General features: G+C 42.4%; 1 protein-coding gene across 15 annotated transcripts in view; it reads left to right on the top strand.

The window, feature by feature from the left end:
• The window catches only part of rg (A kinase anchor protein rugose), a 103,621-nt gene that overhangs the window by 25,135 nt on the left and 51,669 nt on the right, over positions 1-26,817 (top strand). For 7 of the 15 annotated variants that reach the window (XM_065301958.1, XM_065301961.1, XM_065301952.1 and 4 more), the window contains exons 1-2: positions 1,342-1,638; positions 24,802-24,906. In XM_065301958.1, the coding sequence (XP_065158030.1) occupies positions 1,423-1,638; positions 24,802-24,906 (321 nt within the window). In that variant the 5' untranslated portion in view covers positions 1,342-1,422. Of the gene's footprint in view, positions 1-1,334; positions 1,639-24,801; positions 24,907-26,817 lie in introns of those variants that run through there. The other 8 variants (XM_065301956.1, XM_065301963.1, XM_065301964.1 and 5 more) reach the window with 4 other exon arrangements.

The following is a 26,817-nucleotide window of genomic DNA, read 5'->3' on the forward strand; positions in this document are numbered from 1 at the left end:
CTCGTCGTCGATAATTGTCACGCGATGTCATTGACAACTAGAGATATTTAAACGTTGGTGACAGAAAATGTGCTGAAATTTATACAAATTGGCACGTGGCGCGTAACAAAGCTGCTTTGTGACAGGAGTCACAAATAAACTTGACTTTTGAGTGTATGTGGACGAAACGACCCTCCGGGTGCTGCGTCTCGTCTACCAGCTCCGCTCTATCTCCGACAATATTGCGCGCGATTGCGCACGCTGCTCGGGAATAAACTGCCGCGTGTTTTTTTTTTGTGTTGCTTTGGTGAAGAAAGGAAGCGCGAAGGACACGAAGCGTTGACATGCCGAAATTGTGGTTGTTTTCTACGACTAGTAGTCATATTTACATTAGACGCGCTCGACTGCCACCAACGCCGCGCATCCACATCGCGATAGTTTTGCGTGGAGCAAACCTCGGCGATTGCCACCGCCGATAGCGGGGGCGTCGCTTACACGCTTGGGAAATCTGTGAGATAAACAGAGCGTTGAACGTTGAGCGTTTACAGCGTTTTTCGCATGCGTGGCACAATTACAACTTTGGAACAAAATTCATCCTTCAATGTGCCTTTTTCTCGCAATCTTTTCCACGCGCGATTTTTATTGCAGTCTAGAGAGCGATTTATTACGCGAGATATTTTCAATTCAAATCTCATGCTGGAATAAATCAAGAATATCTATCGATATTATTTTAACATAATTTTTAGTAAATTTTTTGTTTGTTTTATTTATCGCTGACATTATTTATGCATCGCATCGTGCGTCTGCATACCGCTGACAACGTTATTATCCGTCGTCGTCGTTGTCGTCGTTACATAATGCGCGGCGGGTATTAAGTTATCCCCCGATGAGATAAACGACCAAGATGATGTACTCGCATGTGCTGCATGAGTGGGCCGCGTATAAGTGGATGCAAACAAAGTCCTCATTTCGCCGAGGCCTGAAAATTCAATGAAGCGTTAACTAACTGAGAACCGAGGCAGCGTGCTGCAGCGCGCAGCGTTTGTCGAAAAAGGAAATCTCTCCCTTTTCGCCCGCTTAATGCTAATAGGGTCTGTGTAAGAATTTTAAGGACGCAGAGCAATGAATAGAATAGAAAGTCACGTTTGAATGCTACAATCCGGTGCGTTCTATATATTTTTTTGTTCTTTCCCTTTGCGAAAAACAAAAAAAAACACAAGCGCGTTGTGGAAGGGAGAGTCCTTGTTAGTTTTCAGCGCAATCCACTTAAAAAGCTACATGATGATCATTAATTTCTTTGAATATAATAGCACAGCGTGAAAAAAGTTACGAGAAAAAACTACCAGTGCCAGTTGGAATTTTGTGCAATGTGCAACACTTGAGACTCGTTGAAGAATTGAACTTGGGTGTGCGGCGCCAGAACGGCGCGCGACACGCTCCGGAATGGACTCTCTGGAGCGGCTGATGAGCGCCGCCAAGCCTCTGCCGGCAGCCCTCACAGCGGGTAGCTCGTTGCCGCGTAGGGCGCTGGTGCACGCCAGCTTGGCGACCGCCGCCGCCGTTGGCAGGCGCGGGCGTCATCTCACCGGGACTTTTTGTCTCACCGGCGACACCATGGAGGGCATCATACAGTGTCTTGTTTTTCTCAAAGCTTTTTCGGTAAGTCGTCAGATAAAGCTTTAATAATGATGTCGCAAAGATTTTCTCTGCAGGCAATGATACATAATCTTGACGTATTGGATTTCGTAATCAATCAATCCGCGTGTTTCGCTTCTTTCGATCGCTTTTTATCGTTTATTGCGTTTTGCTCATGGCGCGTAATGAATCTCGCACAATCTCGTTTCGAGGGTGGCACAATATCACACCACTTGTGTGTTCATTACTCGTAGAATGCGCGCAGAGCAAAGCGGAATATATGTTTTTGATGAATTGGATGGAGAGCAAAGTTTGTGTGTAGTTTGCTTTTCGTCGAAGCGGTCCTCGGCTTTCAGGCTTAGGCGAAGTTATGAAGGATTTTGCGAAATTTCACTTTATATCCGTTTTTTTCTTGCACCTTGTTTTCGCGCTTTTGAACTTGGAGCACAGGCGATGAGTTTCTTCAACTTTTTTTTTCTTACTTCTTCGTTTGTAACTTGGAAATTATATTATTATCTGAACGCACAATTTAATAGCCCAAAAAAGCGTTTAGCATGTTAGCACGCTAAATTGTTAATTATATTTTTAATTATGAGTTTAATTAATGTTACATCACATTTTTTCTGGGGTGCAAATGGGTGAAAAATCAAAAAGTTAAAGGCTGCAATGTCGTTTATTCGAAACAGGAAAAACCAGCACAATTCGTGCCCAAACATGCCGCATACAAATGATGCTCACCCAGCATCCGCAGCCGATTCGGGCGGCGGCAAGATGTCAATACTCGTTGTGAACGCTAGCGCTCGGCATGCATACGTAACCGAATCGATAATTAAACGACATGATTGGGACAATCTCTCGCATCGACATCACAATTGATTAACACTGTCTCGCGTCGTAACGAGACAAATCAGTTTGGCGAAATATTTAAATTAATGTCGGTGGCGTAACGTCATTTGCACGACTAAGTGACACGTTGAATGCCACTCTTTGGATTTGGATGGGAAAAGAAGCATTACATATTTTAACATCTTCCTCAACTTACTAACCAAATGATTTATCGCAGCGCGGCGCCGCTTTTCGGTGAAATATGTTTCAACTCTTTCGGTGGCGGTGAACTTTACATGCACTCGAGCTTTTCCCACCCAAGAGTTGGTTCTTACATGCGTCTGGTTTTTTTTTGCTTCTTCTTTGCATAACTTTCCAACTCAAACTTTGTCAAATGGGAAGTTCATGCGCATTTATGCGCATAAATAGTTTGCGAACTTATTTCGCAATCAGCTAAAATGATTGCGAGCATATTTTTACACACACATCGTTATTGTTTTCGAAGAGGGCTAACATTTCTCGAAGTAGAAGAAGTGGAAAGTTTATTCTTTGCTAATTTGGGCGGAAATTTAGCGCGAAACTTTGTTATCGAGGAATCACGTACGAAGCTTAAAAGTCGTGCACGAGTGTGATCCGAGTCCTGAGTTTTTAGCCCCCGTTTAGATAAGGATAAGCGGGGATAGAAGTACGGATAGTTGTGTGTAGCTTCTCGTTTTGTGCGAGAAAGTTATGGGGATGCTATTACACACAATCGAAATATGAATGATGATGTTCGGAAGTTTCGTGTAGGCGGCACACGTGCGAGGGACGTTAGTGAACTACTAACAACACACGTCCTCCGAGGGTATCCTTAAGCATACAACAGACGCGAACATGTTATTTTTCAAAAAAGTCGTTTATTCTACTTTAAAGTGTATTTTATCAAAAATAATTTTTACATAATAATTCATCGGATGTCTAACTTGTGGCCGGATGTTATGTTAGCGCAAATATGGAAATTAATTTGCCAAAAATTTCAGCAATCCATAAATTATTTCTTGTTTTATTCGCGATACATTTACTGAGCGGATTTTGCGGTTACCAATGAAATATTGTATTTTATTTCGGTGCGTTTTGTCAGCGCGTGGCTCTTTTTTATATTATTATTTTACATGCCGGTTTTATTATATTTCCCGATATTTGCAATAGAGATGTATTTTTTTTCTGTGTTTCACATCGAAATTTATTCATAAATACGACACGCGCGGCTATATTTTGGGGCGAATTTATTTCTGCGTCGAAGAATACTCGAGTAGAAAGTGTCGCGTGCGTCGTCGCGTGATGGTGATACTTGTGTGCAGTCATGTTTCTGGCAGGCACTCGGCGTGAACGCGCGTGTTATTCATGCTCTTGACCGGAAGGACGACTAAAAATAAACACACGTATCTTTTCCGCGTGTTCAACTACCACCACACATCGCGAATATTTTTGTTTTGTATCGAAATATTTACGCTTTTCGGTGTATATAATGCCAGTATTTAATATTACGCTAGTTTTTTTTACGCGGGGCATCTGCCGAGCATGCTTTTGGAACAAAAGTACGTTTATCTGTTCCCCGGTGAATATGTGTGTAGGTGTGTGTGGGCTGAAGTACCGCGCGGCACTCGACAATGCGTCACTCGACGGATGAAGGCACTCGCGTGCCCATCCTGCCCATCTGACATAAATTTTCCATCCAGCATTGTTTGGAGTGGCCAGCACCATCCCGTCCACTTGCTTTGCCAACACACAAACACACACAGAGCTGACAATTACTTTTAGCAGATGTTTTTAACTGGCTTTCTTCTTCTTTTGACGAAAAAATTAGCTGAAGATTTTTTTTCTTTTTTTCATTTTGTGTATTGAAGGCGCGTCGGATTGTGGTGTGGCGTTCACGGCTCATGGCACGCTTCAGTTGCGTACGATTCCCATGAGAAATTAATCAATTACGTCAAACATAAACGCGTTCCGAATGACTATGCTCCGCCGGCTATTGTGTACGTGCCCCGGCGCCTCCACCTCTGCCACTACGCTTGAGAGTTTTTTCGTTTTCTTTGCCGCTGTTGAAATGTAAATTTAAGATAATTCGCGCTTAATTTACGCCGGAATTTATAGAATCGACGCTTTGATGTTCGCCAGCTCATCCCATTTTTTTTGTTTGAACGCTTTTATTTTCTACGCAGAGCTTTTTTCTTGTTAGCGCCAGCACGGGCAATAAAGAATATTCAATTGGGCTTTAATTTACGAGAAATTGTATTTTAAAGGACTATCGATCCTCGGATCCGGTGCAGCGTGCAGCGCACTGAAGAACCTTTCATCGACGGTAGTGTGGTGCATCGTGTCGGTACTATTTGCGTTCGAATCCTCAGCATGGCAGATAATCATTGCAAATTTATTTAGGACCGCGCCTTTGGAGTGCGACTAAGTGCAGTATGCAATCTTGGCAGCGGCGAAAATTTACTGTAATGTCGAGAGCGGGCGAAAAGTTCATCTTTGGATGATACCCATTTCAAAGGATCAAGTACACGTATCTTCGTTGCATTTTGAACTTATAACGTATAAAATGCTAACGAAACTATTGATATTCCGCCGGAGAGTGATTTAATCACATAACGTCGATGTTGGTGGAGGCGCAGGTTCAGTATGCGTTGGGTGTGTACTGTCGAGCCATGTTTATTAATCAGCGCGCACGATCCATCACTATGCATTAAGCGTTTGCGCGAATTTCGCCGAGAGGTCGTCTTTTGGATTTGATCGATGCGACGCGATTGACACAACTGAATTTCCAGCGGAAATTTATTCACGAAAAAATATTTCATGCGTTCTTTTTCAGCTTCCTTCTTTTTTTTTCTAATTTAAGTTACGTAACAACCGTCGGTGGCACGTGAATTAATTAAGTTGTTCTCTCGTCGTCGGTACAATGTTTGTGCAAAAAGAAGACATTGTAATTTTATGTCCGCTTGCGAATGCAGATAGATATTTATGCGCGTGGTGAACCTGGGGTTTGGTCCCGCAAGTTTTTCCACCCTCATTTTTACACGACGCTACAACATACTCTCGTGTCCCATTTACCTCGCGTTTAATCTTGTTATGCGCTGGTGCCGCCGCTCAATTTATCTGGATTCCGCGCGATCAGTTCGTGCTGAGCGAACATGGGATGCTTGGTCAAACACAAATAATTAAGAGCTTTATTTGCCACCTCACCTTTTACCTGTGCGGAATTTACTTATTTATTTACATCCTGGTTTTGTTTTGCTTTAGTATTAATAATACAAATTCTATTTATTTTTTTTGTCAAAACCACTTTGCCCCCGCCCCTGTTAATCTTGATTTTGTTGGATTTAACAGAAAAATATTGCTGAAATGTGTTTGGAATTTTATAGTCTGTAATCTCAATGATTTTAATTGTCACTAAAAGTTATTGCGCCAAATAAAAGCCATTTTAATAATAAATGTTCCGTGGAAATTTGAATTTGATTGGTTGAATAGTATTTCACAAAATTTGAATTTTCCGACGAGAAGCGAGGCTGTTTTTTTTTAATTTTTATGTTTTTATGTTTGTAACGTTTCCCTCGCCGGCTGTTTCTGCTGCCTGCTTGGCTCTTGACGTATGCGAAGCGATTTTCAATATCGCGCGACTCGCACACACACCGGTTTTATTTAATGCGCGACGATAAATCGTTTTAAACGCATTCGCATACATTTTGTGTCGATTTATCACGCTGCCGGTGCGCATAATGCATATGAAAAATCCGCGAATTTACGAGCACGCATTTTCAGCGCGCGAGATGGATATTTATGCGCGGACATGCCGACGACATTAGACATTTAGACATTGTGAACACCACCCACACGCGACAGCAGTCGTCATCGCCGAGCGAGTTTTCTGTCACGCGTTGTCGACGACAGTCCTAATGCACCTAATACATTCCGGCGGGGAAATGGCCGCGTTGATTCTTTTTATTGCCGCGCGGACATTTGTGAGCTGCAGTCGAGCGGAAGAAAAGTTTCTTTTACTGCCGCTGCTTTTTCAATAATATACAACCAGAGTGCGAGAGGTTGTGCAGAAGTGCGGATAGAAAAATATATACAACTAGAGAAAATGAGGAAATGTGAAAATCATTTGCAGCTGAGTTGAGCTTAACTATTGAAAGTTTTGTTTTTGTCTCTTCTCGAGAGCTTGTTGTCATTTACACTGCATATTAACTTAAAATATGTCTGGTACTATTTATTTTATGAACAATAATATCGCTTTTTCTTCATTTTATTAAACTGTGAAGAAATACTACTGCGCTTTTATTAGAGCAATTCGTCTGGACGAAGCGTTTCATAACGCCAACTGTTTTATTATTATTATTTTTTGCGCCCCTCTCGTGTGAAATGTGTTTATTAGTTTTCTCTCTTGCGTTTCTGCGTTTCGCTTACTGCGGCGCGCGTGTCAAAAGGTCGCTTCAAGTCGTTTTAACTTTTCACACTTAATCATTTTCTTTATTTGTTGGCGCGAAATTTAATGAAAAAATAACAGCCAATCAAAACTTCCGTTTTTCGGCGCCCGGCGAATGATCACCGTCACCGCAAGTTTATATTTTTATTACGTTGACACGACGATCGAAAACGCTAACGTAAACTTTTCGCTGTTTACGCCCGGAAAGCTGAAATGACGCGAATTTAATGAGAATAATGTTTGCAACTTGTCAAAATCAAAAGTTGGAAGAGACAGTAAACTGGGCGAAAAGACACAAAGCGAAATCAGAAATAATTTGATGCGTTTTCACCTCGGTGTTTAAAATTATATACGCGCGCGCTGAAACACATCTGCAGTTCGCAAAACGGACGCGAACTTATTTTCTTATTTTCGTGAAGTAAATTTAAAAGCTTCTGCCAAAGCTGTTCGCTGACGGTTCCTTCCGCCCGAGTCTACAATTTATACTTATTATACTTATTTATTTCTCGTCGCCGTTGATTTGAGTCAAACGAGGAAAAAACGAAGCAAAAAAAGTTGAAATTAGTTGCGCAATATTGCGTGGTGTTTTTTTTTTACTTTTCAGTGTGCCGGGCACAGTAAATCGAATTTGCTTCATTAGCTTAATTTCGCTAAGTACTTGCGGCCTCGCGAGAAAAGCGCAAGAAAAAGCCGCTGTGGAATAAAACCCACGGGATTGCCGCGCACGTCTGAGCATAATAAATGTGCGCGCCGCCCCCGCGGACTGACTGTACTTACTGCAAAAGGGGAATTTTTAATCACCAATCGGGCAATTTTACGCGCCTGCCGGACAGCTTATTAATGATAGCTAAACGTTTAGTATTGCCGTGTAATTTTTTCCGAAACGCAAAGTTTGCGCACGCAAATTGAGTTTGTGTGCCATTTTTCGCCAATCTGTAATTTACGAGCTTCTTGCATTCGTAATTAATGGCGGAAACTTGTTTCATTTAAAGTTGGCGCGCGTGTTTTTCAGCGACCAACTTTCAATTAATTACGTCCGCTGCTAGAGTATCAAATTAATTAATTTACTTTGAGTCCGGGATGCGCGCGCGGCGCTGGCAGTGGCTTGTATATTCATAACATGTTTATTAACTCGGAGAATCCTTGGCATATTTCTATTTCAGCCGGTATTATCATCATATTCATGATAGTTTTACGCGGAGCTTATATTTCTCACGGGAATTCATTGTGAAAATTATTTTCGGATAAAAACAATACTTTTATGTTTTATATTTATCCACTAAGTCATAAACAATTATTTTTATATTGTTTCGTATAATTGTGTCCAACTAGCCGCAATATTCATTTAAACGCGGATTATTTTAAGCGATGGCGTTTTATCTCATTACAAATGTATGAAAATCTGATTGCTCTGTTATATTAACCGTGCGTAGTGCGGGAATTTACGATTTGGCACAAGTTGAAATTGACCACCATGGCAGGCACTTTGTGAAACTGCATAATTTCAACAAAGCCATTTATAGCCAATTAAATTAATGAGCGGAATTTATTATGTATGTAGTTATTCCACATTTTCGATGACAATAATAATAAATTTCCGAGAATTTCTGAGTTTTGATTTTAAGCCTGCGCCAAGCTTTTGAAAGCTTGTGCAATTTGTAGGCGAGCTCTTTGTATGCATTCTGCGCACTCGCATTGACCAATTGGTTATGCAGCATTAGCGCTGAATTGCAATATGATTTGTCGACGTGTTCGTCCTCTTTGTTGGCCGAGAGCTGAATACGGAATTCTAGAATTTCAACTCGAGTCTTGAATTCAAAGTTGTCTATTGTCTGCCAACAAGTTTCGTCAATTCGCAAATTTAATTAAGCGTGATATTAAATCCTCGCACACATTATTATTTATGCGTGCGCGTGGATATAAATTTCGATTATTAATAGTTGTGTATCGGTGATAATGTGACGTTGTGACGATAGATGGAACATAAACAACGCGCCTAAAGTAAAGTGAATTTAATTAAAATCGTAATTCGACTGGTGCGACCGGCTTTGATTTATAATATTTGGATAGCTCCAGCGACTAGATTCGCAAACAATGGTCCAGGATGTACACAGGATCCAGGGAGGCGTCCGGCCGGCCAGTCGGCCTTGCCCTCGCACAGTAAAAAGCGAGGAAACGGGAAATATGCGTGTGCGCCGCCGTGATTAAAATTTATGCACGGACGAGACACACGCGCAAAAAGGGATAATGGCGAGTGTGGTGCACATGCCTCTCCCTTGGGGGTAAAAAATGGGATATTAGAATAGCGAGGGCTGAAAATATTAAATCACAAGGTGCCTGACTTAATTTGCCGCGCCGACGAGGTTTTTTCGGCGATTTTTCCATTTTTTTTTTCTGGTGGCACCAGCAGTTGTGTTTATGCGGCGCGTTCAATCTTTGTGCACCATAAACAAAGAAACGTCCAAAAAAAACGCGTGCACGCTCGTTTTCTCATCGTCACAGTCATTGCGTTTGGTTATTTCGACTCTACGCAGCTGTGCTGAAAGTCTATTAGTTTTTCGTTTGGCTTTCGGGTTTTTTTTTCTCCGGGCTCCTTCTTGCAGAGGCATTTCGACGTGGACGTGTGTGTGTGTTTTGCCTGGCGTCAATTTGAAAGGAAATGTGTGTTTCGTAATTCTCTTCAAATGGTGCGCTGTGCTGTGGTGCGGCTGTAAATTTAGTTAAATTCTACTTTGGCGCACGTGCGACTGACAACTTACAGATTAGAAAATAACGCGTCTTTTTTTTTTTTTGCTTAAATTTTATCTTTACTGCGCGAGGTTTTTGGTAAAAATCTTGTGATAACAGACGGTGTGGTTTAGCTTTAACCAGCGTTGAGGTTTTATACACCGTCGGGATTGATTCGGCGCTCAATTGTGCGCCGATACATGTTTTGCTTTTGCTTTATTTACTCGTGTTTACCAGGTCGGATTTCGACACGTTTGAATTATTCATTTTCGATATTGTAACCACCATCGCCACATGCTCCGCACACACATCCTGGACGGGTGCGAGAACTTTTATATGCGTCTGTTTTTTCTTTTATTTTTCGGCTGCGATTTTATAGCTCGGCTGCTTTTTATGAACTATAAACGATGATTATAGTTATCATTCGGGGTAATTCGATATTGATTTATACGCTATATAAAAATATATCCGTTTATGCTGAAATATTAAACATGACCGGCGCCTCCACCATCGCCGAAAGAAAAATCATTTCTTGCGATACATCGTGCGCTTTTATGATCTCGATTCTCTTGTCAAATGAACGACGTCTTTGTCGAGCGTTGCGCGCCTGTCAAAAGAAAAGCGGATAATGGCGCGAGCACACGCACGGCGTCTTTGACAAGCGCGCGCGGCGTAATTTATTTAAGCACTCGAAGATCGTTTTGGCTCCGAAGAGTCCTTTTCCGAGAGTGAGGGCGTCGTTTGCAGTGCTTCTCGCGCGCGGCGTGTTATCGCGCGCTCGTAACCCGGATGGGGATAGTTCGACATTGTGCTCCGCTTATCGCCTTGGACGATATTTGTTCGTTAATGTTTCCCGGGCCTTCTTTTAGCCGCACGCGCCCGCCTCTTCTATTATTTATTTAGTCGGTGTGTGCGCGCGCGTGCGGACTTTTGTTCTCAACTTCTTTCCTATCGTGATCAAAGCGCTTTTTTTTTCGTCTTAACTACGCTGATCTCTTCTTCGACCTCCGCGCGCGCGCGAGTAATCCATCCCTTTGTAGCAAACTTTTTCTTGTCGTATAACTTTCATAATTAATTTTGCTGTGAGTATTTTTGCTCTAAATTTACGCGAAACTAAATGTTAGTGCGCATTGTGGATTATCCGATATTTTACGTTTGTGTGGTTGTTGTTTGCCGCCAGCGCACATGTTGCATATCCGATTTGGTTATTTACGTTCGTACGCCGGACGATAAACTAAACTATCATATGCACGCGCATGTAAATTTGTTTTAATCCGAATACATTTCTACTTTAACTAAATGAGCGCTAAAAACTAGCCCAGGCGCATGAAATAAATGCGAGTTGTGTTTTTGTCCGGCTGTAACGTGTTTTGTTACATTTAAAGCAGGTCGCATGGTACGCAATTAAATGTGAGTAGTTTTCGCATGACACGGGATAGACTCAGACTCGCTCTGTGTGTATATTCCAGCTTTTATCTCCGGGACAGACAGTGACTGTATTCACGTCATTCGGACCGACCAAATTGAACAATTCGTATGTTTGAGGGATGACAGCGGTCGCAATGGACAAAGGGAAAATCTCTATCTCTCTGCGAGACGACTAATTTTAGAATTTGATGCAATTTTAATGACGCATTTTCCAGCGTAAAGAAATCAATTTTTGAATGCAAAAAATCTGTGCAGCGGGACTAAGCAAAAGTAAAAAATAGCGCACCGGGGAATTATTCGCTAACATGCATAAAATTTTTACTACATTCTAAAGGTACATCATGGGGGTGTAATGTAGTAATAAATTACACGGTGCGTCGCGCGCAAATATTACCCAGGTCGTGAAGTGTTTTTCCCGCCCGGTGCGCGTGTTTCCTTGGAGCTAAACGTGCGCATACCACTAACACCAAGGTGGGAGCTTCTGTGTTTTTTTTGTCAACGCGCCACCATTTTTCATAACAAAACATCTACGTACATAAATAACATTGCGCGCATGAGATAGGCAACGCTGTAGCATAAATAGCATAAACTTTTGCGCAGTGTTTTTTTGCGAGTTCTGGTTTTGAATGACGTTGGATCATCAAATATTCTTTTTGGTTGTGCGAGTTAAATTCAACGCCAGTGTCAGATTTGCAAACTGCACACGATATGTCATGCGCATATATGTGTGGAGGTGGCTTGATTTACATATGAAAGATGTAAACATCATGTTTATTCGACTTTGAGTTTTGAAAGATGCACCGTGGGCGAAATCGAAATTTTACCATTTTCGACTAGGTAAATGATTTATGTGCGCTGACAAAAATGTGCACCGCGCCCGGATTTAGAATATCTTGGGCGATGAGGAATTATGGAGTTACTTCTATTTCGATGCTTGGAATTGATTTATCGCCGCGTAGAGACGTTGATTTATAGCATTGGAATTAACCGGATTATGCGGTTTGATGTTTGTGAGTGACTCGAACTCGACAAGCGCTTTGCGTTGAAACGAAAATCAATATATGCACGCACGACGATTTGTTTGGTTTATTGTTTGAATGTTATTTTCTAGGGCAACAAATTTTGCAGGCTCCAAGTTTATATTTCTACATCAAACGGGTTGTTTTGCTTTTCAAACACATAATGAAAATTTCAAAGCAGATTATTGGAAGTTTTCCGCGCGTGTGTGCGAAAGTATTTAATAGTTTCATAATCCGTTGTGTTAAAAATTCCGTCTCGAGTATATGAAGCTATTTATGCATCCACTTTATCGTCAGCGGCGCCACGATAAACGTAAAACTGAAATTGTTGTGTTGGTGCAGCGTTGCAGCGACGTTGAAGCATTGGTAAAATAAATATTTTGCCGCTGTTCGTAATATAGTGCTTCGCATTATCAATATTTCAAACCCTCTCGCGCATGGGTTTCGTGTGTTTCGTGTTTTACGCTGTGTCGCGAAACCGCGTGATGGCGCATGTAATATTAACCGCCACCACGTCATCCGCCCCTCTCTCTTATTCTACACTATTCCTTGCGGTAGGTGCAGGTGAGTGTATTTTATTAACGCGAATTGCATCCTTGCAGTTGCATCATTCATGTCGCTTGTATTAGTCGATTTCACTTGTTACACGCGTTGGCATGCACTTTGAATAATGCGGTGTCGGGAAGGCGGTTAGGGGTGGTTGCGGGCGCATATCCTTGAGATAGGTCAAAGATGTGTGTCTTTCGAATACGTGCACAGAATTTTCCATCGAAGATCTTAAAATTTTAGTTGTTCGAGGGCGGTAAAGATTCGTAAGCATGTGGATGTTGACTTTAAGCCCTTAATTTTCTTACACCACACTGTAGAATGTAATAATTCGCGCTGGTATAGTTTGAACAAGCGCACTACATACATAAGCGACGTGATGATTGATGACTTTAACTTTGCGCGCGTACGCAAAGACGTGCGCCGACACAAACACATATTACACGCAAGAGCTTTCGGAGCTTTCCGCCGATAACAACGCGGCGCATATGTGACGCACCGGCCGGCGGCAGCGCTGCCGCTGCTTGATTTCCGCTTTCTTATTCCGCGTTTAGCGTACGCGACGCCTGAAAGGCTAGGAAATTTACACTCGGCTGCTTATCTATTGTGTAAAAATACGAGTGACGAAAAAAAATGTCAAAAAGAATTCGCTGCGCCGCCAGCGTTTGAATACAATACAACAAAATGATAAACACAAAAACTGGCGCGACGAAAAGAAGTATTGCAGAATAGTCTGGCGCACGTCGAAGTGTTTTATGTGTGCGTGTTGTCTATACGTACTTACCATTGATTGATTACGTCTGATACAAGCAGAAGCTGTCGGAGTCTGGAAAATGTTTTCTCGCCGGATGTGATAATGCCGCTGACTTTAAACGATAAAATGATCAATGTTTGCCGAGTGTTTTAAGTTTTAAGTGTGTTGTGCGGCGCATATAATTTACGACGGCAATATGCACTTATATTCTGAGCGCTGATTTAATTGCGCACGTAGCACATCTTTTACTTTACTTTCATAGTAGTGTATTACAATGTATAGCTAGTAGAATATTTCGCACTTCTTCTTCACCTTCTTATTCTTGCTTTTAGTCTGAGCGGATAAAGCAAATAAAAATAATAACGAAACCTTTTTTTTGAGTGTTTCTTGGGTGGTTTGAAAGGCGAATGATACGCATTGGGGTGTCTATCTTGCTGTCGTCGCGAGCACTCTATTATTTCAGCAATTTTTTTTTCGGTGCTGTTCTTTACACTGAATCTTTATTTTTGTGCTTTTCTTATAACGCGCATAAAATGTACGCTGGCGTCGTATAATGGAGCGTAATATTTTTTTATATTTAATTCTTTATTATAAGCCAGCCAGTATTGTTCGGCACCATGCCTGGTGAGTGAGCGAGTTTTGTTTGTGTGCGGAAATTGTATTTTACGAGCGCGTATCAGTTTATCAGCTATTGTTATTGTCGACGGAGCGTGGCGCAGGTCGGTAAATGTGCGGATATCATTCGATCGTATGATTTTACGTTATAAATACTCGCCGGCGGCGGCTGCTTTATTGTACCTAGTCAATGTGTGATTCACACATTGTGGTCAATTGTTTACTCATACAATATGAGAGAATTTTTTTACTTGAAGTAATAATTTAATAATTTCGTAGATGTAAATTTAGATTTAGGGGTCTTTGAAATTCATTGTGTTTAACTTGAATGTCCGTATCACGTAGGCGGCTAATCTAGGCGTGTGTATCAAGTGCGAAAGGGGGAAATTTCAACTAAGTAACCGAATTTCGGTCGGTGGCACGGCACCCTCGACTGCTGCTCGACTGCTGCCGTCGAGGAAATCAGAAATTATTATATTACATATTGCCGCGACAGCCGGCTGTACATCTACCTGCGAGTGCGAGTATGACTACACCTTACTATGTGTGTGCTCCCGCCTCCACTGCGCGCGTCTCGACAGTTAGGCAACCGAGACGGCGACGGCAGCGTAACGTCATGAACGCCTGTTTGCCTTCCGGCTGGCAGATGCATGAGACGAGCTCAGCCTCCACCACCACGAGCCTAAAATGTAAAGATTGCGCGCCGTATCTCGGGTAATCAGGTTTGCGCCGGCGGGGGTTGGCGGGCGCCGCATGTCGTTTTTCTCGTTTTGCCATTCTTATCAGAGTTCAGCTCTTGCAATGTTTAGCCGAGGTATTATATCATGCGGCCACAGGATACAAAAGGAATATTCAAATTGGATTTTTATACTTTTTTATATTTTCCTTTCCTTTTTCACCATTTTTGGGAAATCAAAATGAATTTTATCATTTTTAACTATTTTATGTAGATTAATTCAATATTTGGGCGAGTGTAATGTATATTTGTAATGCGTGCCGAGTGCTCCTGACGCGTGCGCCCGCATTTATAAAAATCATTCACGAAGAACGAAGAATTTAAATCCTCGCTGTCGAGTAATACGAAATGCGGCTTGGATATTCATCGAGCGCGATTGAAAATCCACGCATTCAACGCACACTGATATTACTCTCACGATATATTTGCATTCGGCGTGTAGAAATGTGTCTTAAATTGTTATATCGTGTGTGTCCCTGCCTCTCGACATACCTCTACCGTCGTTAACGTTTTCTTTTCTTTTGTTGCAGGTGAGTTAAGACGCTCGAGACCGACATCAAACAGCCGGTGAAACATCAAAGCCACGCGCAGACATAAATATTAGACGTCGCGAGTAGTTGGACATCTCTTTGAGAGCGGGTTCACTTCAGTCTTGAGATTACATTTACTTTAAAGCTTTTTTCTTCTAGCAAATATTTTATTTTTTCGTTGGACAAAATCAACTTTGCTTTAAAGTTTTCGAGTGAATAAATTGGAACTGTGCGGAAAATAATAATTTTACCCACAAGTAATCAATTAGTCATTTCATTAGATTAATTGACTTGCAGTCAGTGGGCGACTATTCGCGATTCGCGCGTGTGTGTTAACGACGATTTAATTTTGCGCTTCAACTTGGATGATGGCGTGGGTTTGGATTAAATTCGTTTAAAATTCACGGCACGTACGAAACACCCGCCTTGGCGCCCAGCTGCCGCCTCCATCTGTATGAACTCTATTCGAGATATATTCGGGACAGGCTGAATTACGCCTGGACGGCTTCGATATGTGTTCGTACGGTCTTTGTTGTTAATTATATTCAGAGTTGCTGCAACATAATTAGGGCAATAAGTGGCGACGCTGGTTTGACGGGCGGGCAGTTTCCCGCGTCGCTTGCATTGATTATCTCCGTCTTTAACTTTTGAGTTACCCGGGAACTACCCGGAGAGTTGAGGGTTTATATACGTGAGTGGGTGAGATATTGCGCGGTTGCCAAATTTCCTAAGTGGCAAACATTCCAGCTGAATAAACATAAGGTTATAATTGACATTGTGTGCAGAGTCTCTTTGACTCCCCAACCAGCCAACCAACATGCTTCCAGAGGAGTGTTTGTTGATATTTGCTGGATATGCATATACAATGTGTTGTGTAATGTTTAATCTTCTCTTTATGACACCTTTGCCTAACATGTCATCAGGTTTATTGCGTAATGTGTGAGAAAATAATGCTGTGCGTCGATGTATTCAGTTTGATGTTTGATATTGTGATCAAACTGTGTTTGATGTGCGTTGAATCAGCCATATTGCATTTGAAGCCCCCCCCCCTATCTCTCACATTTCCGATTATGCGAAGTGGGGATTGTTGGTAGGATGGTGGCAAAGGGTTTGATTAGTGACGTTTGCAACCAGTTGCAATAGCAACAGCCCTGCGTGTCTTTCAGTCCTTCTATATCCTAAAGCGCGATGCGGGAAATCCGGTCAGATAATTCCATTAGGAATTACAACAAATGCCACTCCGCTGCTGTGGTAAATTCACGGCGTCGAATTGCGCGACCGCAAGCGAGAGATGTTTATAAAACAGTTTCCAACGCTGCTGCTAATCCAATGTGCGCGCGCCCGCCCGGCGCCTCCACTCTGTGTTCTCTATTCGACTATCGAGTGAATTTTATAATTCGCGCGCCGCAGCTATACGAAACAATTAGCGATAATGATCGGTGTAGAAACGGATTATGTCCACGTGGATGCGCGCGGGGCGCTTAATTAATTTTCGGCGCGCACAAGCGAACGTGTTTAATTATTCATATCGATATGCGTGTGTAGTTTTTGCGCCGGTTGTAATTATCGGTATTGTGCTGGCATCGCAGCGCTGCCTGAGCAAACGTGATCTTTGTGACATGGGTGTGTAGATGTAGAATGTAGATAACCGAATTGTGCGATGAATATTATACAGATAGCATGTAGCTACGGAACGTGATGCGGTTGAGGGAATTTTCAACGTCACGCATGTATATTCACATCCACGTAGAAAACTTGTTTTAAATTTTTTTTATAATGAAAATTCTAAAGTTTCAGTTTCTATCCGTACTCTCATTACATCATAACTATAACTTCTCGTTTCGCGTCAACGAACGCGTACAGTATTCATAAATTCAATCAACGCGTAAGTAGACGTATACGGCATCGAGGTCTGAAGCAATACCGATACTGGCGTGCGCTGTGAAGCGAGATGCGATAGACTTTCGGTTACTCAGGTGCGCACAACTGAATAACATACTCCTCCGACCGCACCGCGGGGATAGGTACATCATATATACGAAAACATTATTGTATTCGGGCTGAAATTTCAGTACCCAGCGCGCGCGATATTACTATTACCACTATTACCGCGAGCGATGCGGAGAATTGTAAATTTCGGTACGTGAGCGAGTCAATCCTTGTCGCTTTGTACTCCTCGGAGGCGGTGGATCTACGGCAATTTAGGTATTCGTAAATATTTGTACTTGTTGAGGAAAATAACAACGGTATTACCAGTTTTCATGTTATGACTAGGAAAATTATTGAACATTATTGTCTAAATGTTAAATATCTTTTAAACTATGAGAGATAAAGTTTTTTTTAAATTATTTTAACTTGGAGTAGACATGTCATATGCTTATAAAATATAATAATTTATTTATAATAGAATGGAATGTGTCGTAAACTTTTGTTTAACTAATAAAAATGAGTAATTTTCAGCGAGTATGTAACATTGACAAAGGAAAGCACAGGCGCGCACATAACAAAGAACAAATCAACGTAAACCGAGCGACATTTAGTTCAGAAATTTCCCAGACGGCTCTTTTGTTCTGCGCCGCCGTCACCGCCGCCGATGTATATATACATACACTCGTAGAGTCTAGGTCTCACTCGGAAAATGAAAATTTAATCCGCGCTTGTCACTGCAGCGACTGCAATGGCAAAAAAGCCGCCTCGGCTTTTCGCTAATAATATAAACAACAACACAACACAGCGCCGCGATCATAAAATGAGATTTGTTTGTTTGTGCATCATGATTTGCTGCATTTTATGAACCATAAATGTCATTTATGCGCATTTTTGTTTAATTTAGTAATAACAATTGATTAATCAGCCTGCTTTACAGCACAAATGTTTATAGAAACCGGAATACATCACTTTAATTAACAGCACTGTGGGAATTAGGCCAAGTTTTCGATCATTATTATTAATTAGCTGTTCACGTACCGCATTAGCCGAAATGGTGCAATTATTTGCTGGCGATTGTGAATCGCATTGAAGTTGTAACTGACTATTAGCGGTGAACATTGTGAAAATTTATAAAACGCCCAGTGGATTAATTAGCGACGTCGGTTTGTACAACACACTTGCTTGCTTGTATGTCACGAACAGTGGCGGGGATGTTTTATCGCCGGTCACAAATTATACGCGTTTTCGATGATATGATGATGGTGGTGGTAGTGGTGGTGCTGATGATAGCCTGTTTTTGTCGGTCACATTCATCCGTCGCTGCGGTTCCACTCAAATGCTCTCTCGTGCGCGTTTTATGCCGGCGAACAAAGCGGTCTTTTCTCTGCGCACACAAAAACTAATTAGGCACATTTTCAATAAAGTTTTCAAGCGGGAACTATTTGCTAGATTGCTGGCAGGATGTATCCTATGAGCGGAAACTTTCAAGAGTTTTGTAAACAAAACTGTTGCAACGTTTTTACGATTTACATTTTTTGCGCGTTTTATTTCAATGTTACAGATTGTACAAACAATATACGTTAGTTTTTATGCGATATGGGTGTCTTCTTTCCTGTAGCGATAAAAGCATATTTGCGTAGGTTCACTTCCCACCCTTGCAGCGTCTTGTGGAGGCGCCGGGCGACCGCATGAGGTTAGACCTCGCGTGCGCGCACTAACCTCGTGAACTAGTATTTGATATTCGCGTCACGAAACGCGTCGTCGTAAACTGCGCGTATATACACGAAGTAAAAGTAGATTACCGGCTGCTGGTGGTGCTAGAGTGGGCCTATATTCGTTCTTTCGGCTTTTCACTGCGTGCCATTTCATTTCGATCCGTCTTTGCCGCGCGCGCGGAAAGGCGAAAAACCTGTTTTTATTATGCTCTAAATATTGCAGCGGCGACCCTTTAAACCCACGCGCGGAACGTATCGATGGCGTAAAGTGGCCCTCTCTTCGCCACCGCCACCACCGTTGCCACTCTGGATGCGAAGAAAAGTATAGAATACGGTATTGCAAAGAGAGGCCGGAGGGTCGGTTGCGGTGAGGCGGATCGCATTGAATCGCGAAAGTGTTTTAGTTTTGCGAACGCCGCCCCACTGCTGCCGCCGCCGAAGAGAACACACTCTCGCACTTGAATTCTACTGCTGCTGCTACTTTTGGAATCATGCGCCCGCGTTACCCATTTCCAGCGTTTGACTCGATTCATTTTGATAAAGTGGAAGATTTCGGCGAAGCGGCATTCCATTTAGCTGATTACGGGGCGAATCCTTTTCATTAATTCATCGGATTCCGGCCGCTGCCGACGCCGCTAGCGTCTTGTTGATGCCGAGAGCCGGGCGAATCTCGGCAAACTCTTGCGAACAAATCTGAAACTTTCCCAAACTATTTCGTGGAATTTATTACCGCTTTCGAATATAATAATAATTGATCAGGGTCATTGAATAATTTTATCATTATTTGTCAATGAAATAAATTTCATTCTACCCTTTCTGGATACTTGAAGAGGAAGCACTTAACAAAATGTACAATTTCATTCGGAGGATGCACAACTCATCAGCAGAGTCGCGGCCGAAATCAGAACATACAAAATGTAACAATACCTACTTGAAAATCTGCACGTGCTTGAATTTACAAAATAGATTCTCCGCTGTCGCCGCCGCCACGGTCGGTCTGGTTTGGTTTATTCTAACGTTTTCCAGTGCTGAGCGCACTCGCGCCCTGGATTGTTTGCCTGTTGGAAGTAAGTGCGGCGCAACCCATTGCTATTCTATTGTGTTAAGCATGTCGATTGTTATCAACAATATTATGGAAGCGGCGCTATGAATAAACCAGCGACACACAATTTGCTCTTACTTATGCACTATTTCCACCCGGAACGTTCTCGGATAAACAACTTTACTATATATGTGTGTGTGTAGATGGGGGTCGTGGCAGCACAATGCGCTGCATTTCGAAGCAAACAATTTATATCGATTGTAGGAGGCGGCCACCGACGAAACTGCCATGTCAGTAAACAATATTTGGATGCTGAGTGCGCGCATTCGCAAAATTCTACTACCAGTGTGTTTCTAGTTTGCGAATGTTTAATTTACATTGTATAAAGTTAAACTTACGCGGAAAAAAGTTTTCTTGTCTTTTTTTCACGAAATGAGGGTGTAAACAGACGACGGGGGAGATTTGTTGACACCTAGCCCATTGTGTTTGACTTGCAAACTTCGATATTAATGTAATTTGAAAAGTTGGCCGTGCCAGTTGACCGGGTCTCTCTTTCACCCCTTTTCGCAAGTTGGACGCAACTTTCGACGCTGTTTACTGTTTATCCCCGGTCTTACTCCCTGCCGGCTCCTCGGGGGTAATTGATAATTACGTTTTCGGCAATCGGCCTTCGCGAAGTTTCCGAAGGCAATGATCATCCCCAACCAATGGTCTCTAAACGGAGATCTTTACCGCTGGTGATCGTAATTCGATTTTACACTTTGTTTGCGCTCGTATTTAATTGCTCGAGTCAATAAATGATTTTATCGGACTTTGTTTGAGCTTTGAATTGGTTTACACTTTGCGTCTATGGTTGATTTGCGCATTTAATGGAAAAATGCTACGTCGCTCAAATCCGTCTCGCGCACGCATCCCGTCTCCAACCTTACCCCGTTTTCCGCTTTTCACGACACCCACATGGCTATCTTTTGTATATGTGTGTCTGCGCGCGCACGTTGAGATGGGACCCCAAAGCCAAAGCAATTGCCATCTCGTGGAATATCTGCGTGTTCGTAGCCGGGGCTCAAAGCTCCAATTTCTCCGGGGCGCAAGCAATCTCTTCGCGAGGCTGTGCGCGGCCTAGGCGGCCGTGACTGACGCTCAAAGCGTACGGCATTCAGTTTACTTGCCACCGGAAATAATCGCCGGGGAAGTCTTCCAATGTTATACTTATTCTTTATAGATGGGGACGGGATAGATTTTGCACGCAGCAATCTTTGTCGCGAAAATTTTCTACGGGTTACTACAGTATTTTATTTATTTTTTTATTTTGGAATACTAGCAGACTGGGACGTAAGTAAACTGTTGTGCGAAAATAAACAGGCGAAGAAGAGTCGTAGACACATTTCTCATTCGTATCTGTTTATTGATTTTGTGTTTTCTTGCGTTGTTTGTTTTGCAAACCTACATTTTCATTATTTTACCTGATGTTATTCCATTTCAATTGCATTGCAATCATAGTGAACTGCGCAATTTTAGTCGGACAGATATTATCCCAGCGGTGACATTTCATTAGGTTGATGTTCAGAGCGAAATGTCCTTGAATTGCGTACGCATATTAATCCAATCATAAAGTTAAGACACTTCGGTTTATTTCGAGCGCTAACTTAGCAACCGACATGAAGTGTCACGTCTATTCATCCAATTCAAGACGGGTGAATTTATCTCTGCAGATAAACAATTGATTTGACGTTTGGCGTTTTCTTGTCTCGTTATTCGGCGTGCTCGAGATTCGATTTGATTTGAGCCCCCAAGATTCATGGTGATTAACGAGCTGACGCGCATTTCTTTTTCGAGATACGTTTGAGTTTTCTACTTTGATGCCTTGCCTAGCAACCGTGCAGCCGCCTCTGCCGCCTCCTGTAGTCAGACGTCTTTGGTTTCAAGCATTTGTTCACTCGTTTTGTTTTCTCGCACAGTGTGTGAGTGTAAAACGTAAATCTGCCGGGTACATGTGCTGTGCGGTCTCGTCTGGCAACGGAGGCGGTTGTAGGCGGCGGCGACGGCGCGCGCGCGCTTCCCGCACTTTGCGAAACCATCATCTGTGACTGATGAGTGCGGATTAACTGTTCCGCGCTGCTCTTATTAAAGTTATCGCGGGCGCAGATTCAGCTAGCTTTACCACCCCCTAACCTCCCACCTTGCTATCCTGGTTTATGCCGCCCTTACGCCCCCGTTGAAATGTAATTAATTTATTTTTAGTGCTTGCTCATTAGGACGACATCCACGTTTAATCCATATCACTTTGGCGTGATTCCGGCGTGGGTGGTTGTGGTGGTGGTATTTGCACTTGCTCTCACCCGTCGCCGCCGCCGACCGACACTGCAATGTGCTAAGTTAATCAAACAAATTACTGTATGCACGATCACTACTAGTGCGCGGTTTTAGTCGAATAATAGAATCGAACGAGCGACAAACTAAAACTAACAAATTTCGAGCGTAAACCATAGTTTTAGCGTTGGATGAGTGTGGTGGGTGAAAGGGGGCGGCGTACTGCGGCGTTGAAATTCCAACGCTTGCTGGTTTACGACCGTAGACGTCGTAGTTTTGCGGTGGGGTTCCAAGTTTCACTGATTTTACGAATGCATCCCTTAGCCGCTGTGCTTTCAATTATTACGCTCGGGCACAATCAGAGCGATGGCCTGTCACTCGCACCAGAAGACGGGACAGTGGAGCAGTGAGTTTTAACACCAAGACGCTTGCCCTGGTCCGTTTTAATGAAGTAAAGTTGAATTAAAATTTAATTGAATGTACGAGCGTCTTCCTGGGGCTTTGTGCGCATCTTGCCCACTTCACTTCAGCGATGACTGGTGGAGTGAAGTTTGGAGAAGTGCAAGATATCAAAAGTTATCCAATTAATACTCGCGACGACAACAAGCGCCGCATATATTTATCGTAATTGATTTGTTCTACATTTAAATTTGGTGCAGCGGGGTATTTTCCGTGTAATTTTGTTACGGAATAAGTGGCAATATGTGTTTGATGACGTTATTGAAAACTTGTATATTAATTTGTTGAGGGCTCGCACATGCCAACGGCAAATTAGTAGAATATGCGCAACTAGTTTGCAAACTGCAGGAAACTGCAACTTGTTCAACACGTCGCAGCTTTCCAGGTTTACCGGTACTTGTTAGTATCGACATGTCATTCGACAACACATATTAAATTTCGTTTTAATTAATTATTACGTGCAGGTACACGGCAAAGTTTAGCATTGTTTGACGGCTATGAAATGGAATGCTTTGTGATGATGAAATCGTCAGAAAAGTGAAAATTTCTTCAAGCGTTGCGTCGTTTTGTTATTTAAATAAAAGTGATTTGTTCGGCGCGATGAACGCAAAATAACTCGTGAAATGTTCATTTTCTCGTCTGCGCGCGGCGCTCATTTCAATAATATATTAGTCTACGCCCCGAAATTAGGGAATTTTCGGTTCGTTAACTCTTGCGATAATATTAAATTCGGAAAATTTGACGTGAACGTCAATAATTTTGGTTTATTTAAAAAACGTTTCGCAAGCGACATAGGTACTTGGCATTCAACTTTGCGATCCAATTCCTCTCCCAACATGGCCGCCAGCTATCGGAGTTTATCACAATGCATGTATGCCCGGCGCCTTCACCATTTGGCGACGTTTTTGTGAGGTCGAATCACGTAGCGACTTTTAGATAACATTTGCATGAAATTTGATCGCTAAAAATTGCATATGCGAATTGTATTTCGATGATTTTACTGAAGTTTTACCCTTTGTGGTCAGACGTCAAACAATATTCGCTATTCTCTTCACGGAACAAAAGCTCTTGCTTCTTATAGATGTTGGCGCGTTACGAGGAATTTCATTTAATAATAATCATTACGTTTTAGAGCTTGTGGGCAACCCTCTCCTTAAAGGTGCCCTCGACGCACACGCACAGCCAAAATAAACCTCAACCGACGCTTGCTTGCTCAGCATGATGATTTATTCATACTTCGCCACCCATTACGCTCAACTATAGATCATAAGTGTTGTGTAGTAACCGCCCGGTAGCGTGTGGCATCCGAAAATTAATTATTAACGGCCCGCCTCGACGCGTGTGCGGTTTTTTTGAACCGCATGCGAAAATGTTAAGCGCGCAGAGTCAAGAGTGCAATTTTTGTTCAAAACAACATGTTCAAGTATTAAAATATTCCACATCGCTTAATGAATATTTTAATGTTGAAGGGTGCAGATTGGCGCGCTCGCGCGCGCATACTCTAAAAGGTATTTTAACATTTCATTAAAAACCTCGTTAAAAATTAATTAGCAGACTTGGGCGCTCGAAAATTTCGCTGTTACCGCGGCGGGAAGGTTCGAGAAAGTTGAGATAATAATAATAATGGCCATCGAGTATTGGCAGGTGGGGTAATAGTGGTAGTGTGTGTGTGCCGAATGAGGATTTCAGTTCGCACTGCGCTCTGCGAAAAAATGTATCATTAGTATCAAGTCCCAAGGCAATTAGCGAACGATCAATTTTCCGATTCCCATTACGTCTCTACATCTACCTACCTCACACCGCGTAAAGCCGGACACCGGAGTGACTGGCGTCGAGTTTCCCATGGCGCGGATGGGGTTTTCTGCAACGCTTCGGATTAATAGTTTCGGTCGCTGATTAGAGGCGTTTTTATACATTGCCGCCTTCGTTCTGGTACATTAGCGCACGATGCGGGCTCACTGCTATTTAATTTCGCATCGAAAACTAATGAAGCAAAAGAAAAATTCGTGCAAATTTTATTTTCTTCCTTAAAAGTATTGATGATTTATGTAAATATTGAATTTTTAATTGTTTTTGTTTTTATTTTTCAGTTGGTCGGCGGAGAGTTTGACATGGAGCTCAATTTCGTCATACAAGATGCTCAAAACATCCGCCACATGCTGGAGCTGCTCGATCACTGCCCACCGAATTTACAGGTACGTAATTTTTGCGCAAACAGCGCTCGAAAATGTTTCCCTTTTCTCTTTATGCCGTTCTCTATATTAGCGGCGGTGGTTTTGCATTGTTCGTGTTTTGCACGCGTTTCAAATATACAATGGCGATGTTTTGTGGTCAAAGGAATCCCACTTGTACTTTGTGAAATTCGTAATTTGAAGGGCGGACGTCACTACGGGGCCGATGCGAAAAATAATTGGCTCGCAAGCGTACGCGTATTAATGCGTCAAAGGAGCTTTGCCTTTGTTGCGGCTTTTCTTTCGGTTGTATTTTCTCGAAAAGCGAAATGGTACCAAGTCTCTGACGCGCTTCCGGCTTTCAACCGCACAATGCGGCACTGTTTTCTGGCCAACAGTAATATAATCGGTGGAAAAATAGTGGAATTAATTTTAATTGTCTTATGAATAGATAAAAGTATACTTTCGACATTGGTATGTGTGCTTGTTATTGTTATTATATTGTGTTTGTTGTTTACGATGGATATTGCGTATCGAACACACAAAGAAACGACGCGTATAATGCGCATAATGGTCACTGACGCGTGTACGCTGATGCCGGTCACATTTCAGAGGGCGAAATTTAATTATTACCGCTGACGTTGATTAACCACGAATAACCGGAGGGTATAACCGCGGTAAATACTAGCGGGGGCGCGCCTGGCGAACTTTCCATTTCCGCGCGCGCGCGCCACCACCGCCAACAGGTTACTTAATGGGCGATAAAACCAAACATATTACGGCCGTTTATACAAATGCCTCACATATTTACTACGGCACCATCGCTCTTCTTTTACAGGTATGTCAAATACCTTTCCATAAATGTTATATTTACGTTTAATGACTCAAAATTAGCGCCATCTATAGGCGAATAGTCATGAATGTAACTCAAATATTTTGCATTAATGACAGATCGCGATTGGTCACGTAATAAATGCAGATATAATTTGCATGTCCTCGACGCACGCCGCATTCCACACAGTGCGGTCTACTTTGATTTATGGCATCAATTAATGATGGGGACGCACGCTTATACAGCCTCAGTCGCCTGCAATCGTTGTCGCTCTTCTCGTCGCAATGATGATGCATGTATCGTGTTGACCTTGTTGTTTGTGCTTGATTATTGTGAATTAATTCAAACGAGGATGATAAATTATGCGTGTGAATGAATAGACTTTCAAAGCGATGCGCAACTTAACTTGTCAACTATATTTTTTTATTGATAGTGAAGAATTATTGCTTAAAATTTAAAAAATAATTCGAAATTTCATTTTGTTGGATTACATTTACAATTTAAAATCTCAATTTAGTTTTATGTAACGCAGAGCGCTAGTTACGTACGCGCGTTGATTTTATTTCGTGGTTTATTTAAATTCTCCCTCGCCCACCACCCGGCGTTGCGTAATTCGATTTCTCGTCGAATTCGGGGTTTTGGTTTTGATCTCATTTAAATTGCGCCAAAGTGTCCAATCCTGCTCCGGGCATCGATATTTTCCAAACGCGGGCGGCGGCAGGGCAGGCGGTGGGGAAGTGCGTGTGCAGTCGATCTCGCGTCCGGCGGGCGGCACGTTTCGCCTCCGATTAAAAATAAATTCAATCTAAATTTATCCGCACCATTACTCGCTGGCACGCTCGACGCGAACAGCGTATTAGTTGCGTCGCTATATCCAATTATCCGAGCGGGAGGGCGATTAGCCCATGCCACCCCCGCGTGCGCGCACGCACAGCGCCTATTTGTCGCCTGTGCGAATTTTAAGGAAGCTTTAATCCGACCTTCGATGCTTGTCTTCTACAAGACGAGGAATTAATTAAACACGGATTATACGAGCTGTATTCTTTTAATTATTATTATTTTTACAACCCTTAAGAGCTGATGCTGGCGTTCAAAGTCATAAA

Source organism: Atheta coriaria, unplaced genomic scaffold (assembly GCF_025399875.1).
Source record: "Atheta coriaria isolate IRGN ID8LTWV9N9 unplaced genomic scaffold, Caltech_Dcor_3.1 hic_scaffold_5_pilon, whole genome shotgun sequence".
In the NCBI taxonomy this organism is placed as follows: domain Eukaryota; kingdom Metazoa; phylum Arthropoda; class Insecta; order Coleoptera; family Staphylinidae; genus Dalotia; species Dalotia coriaria.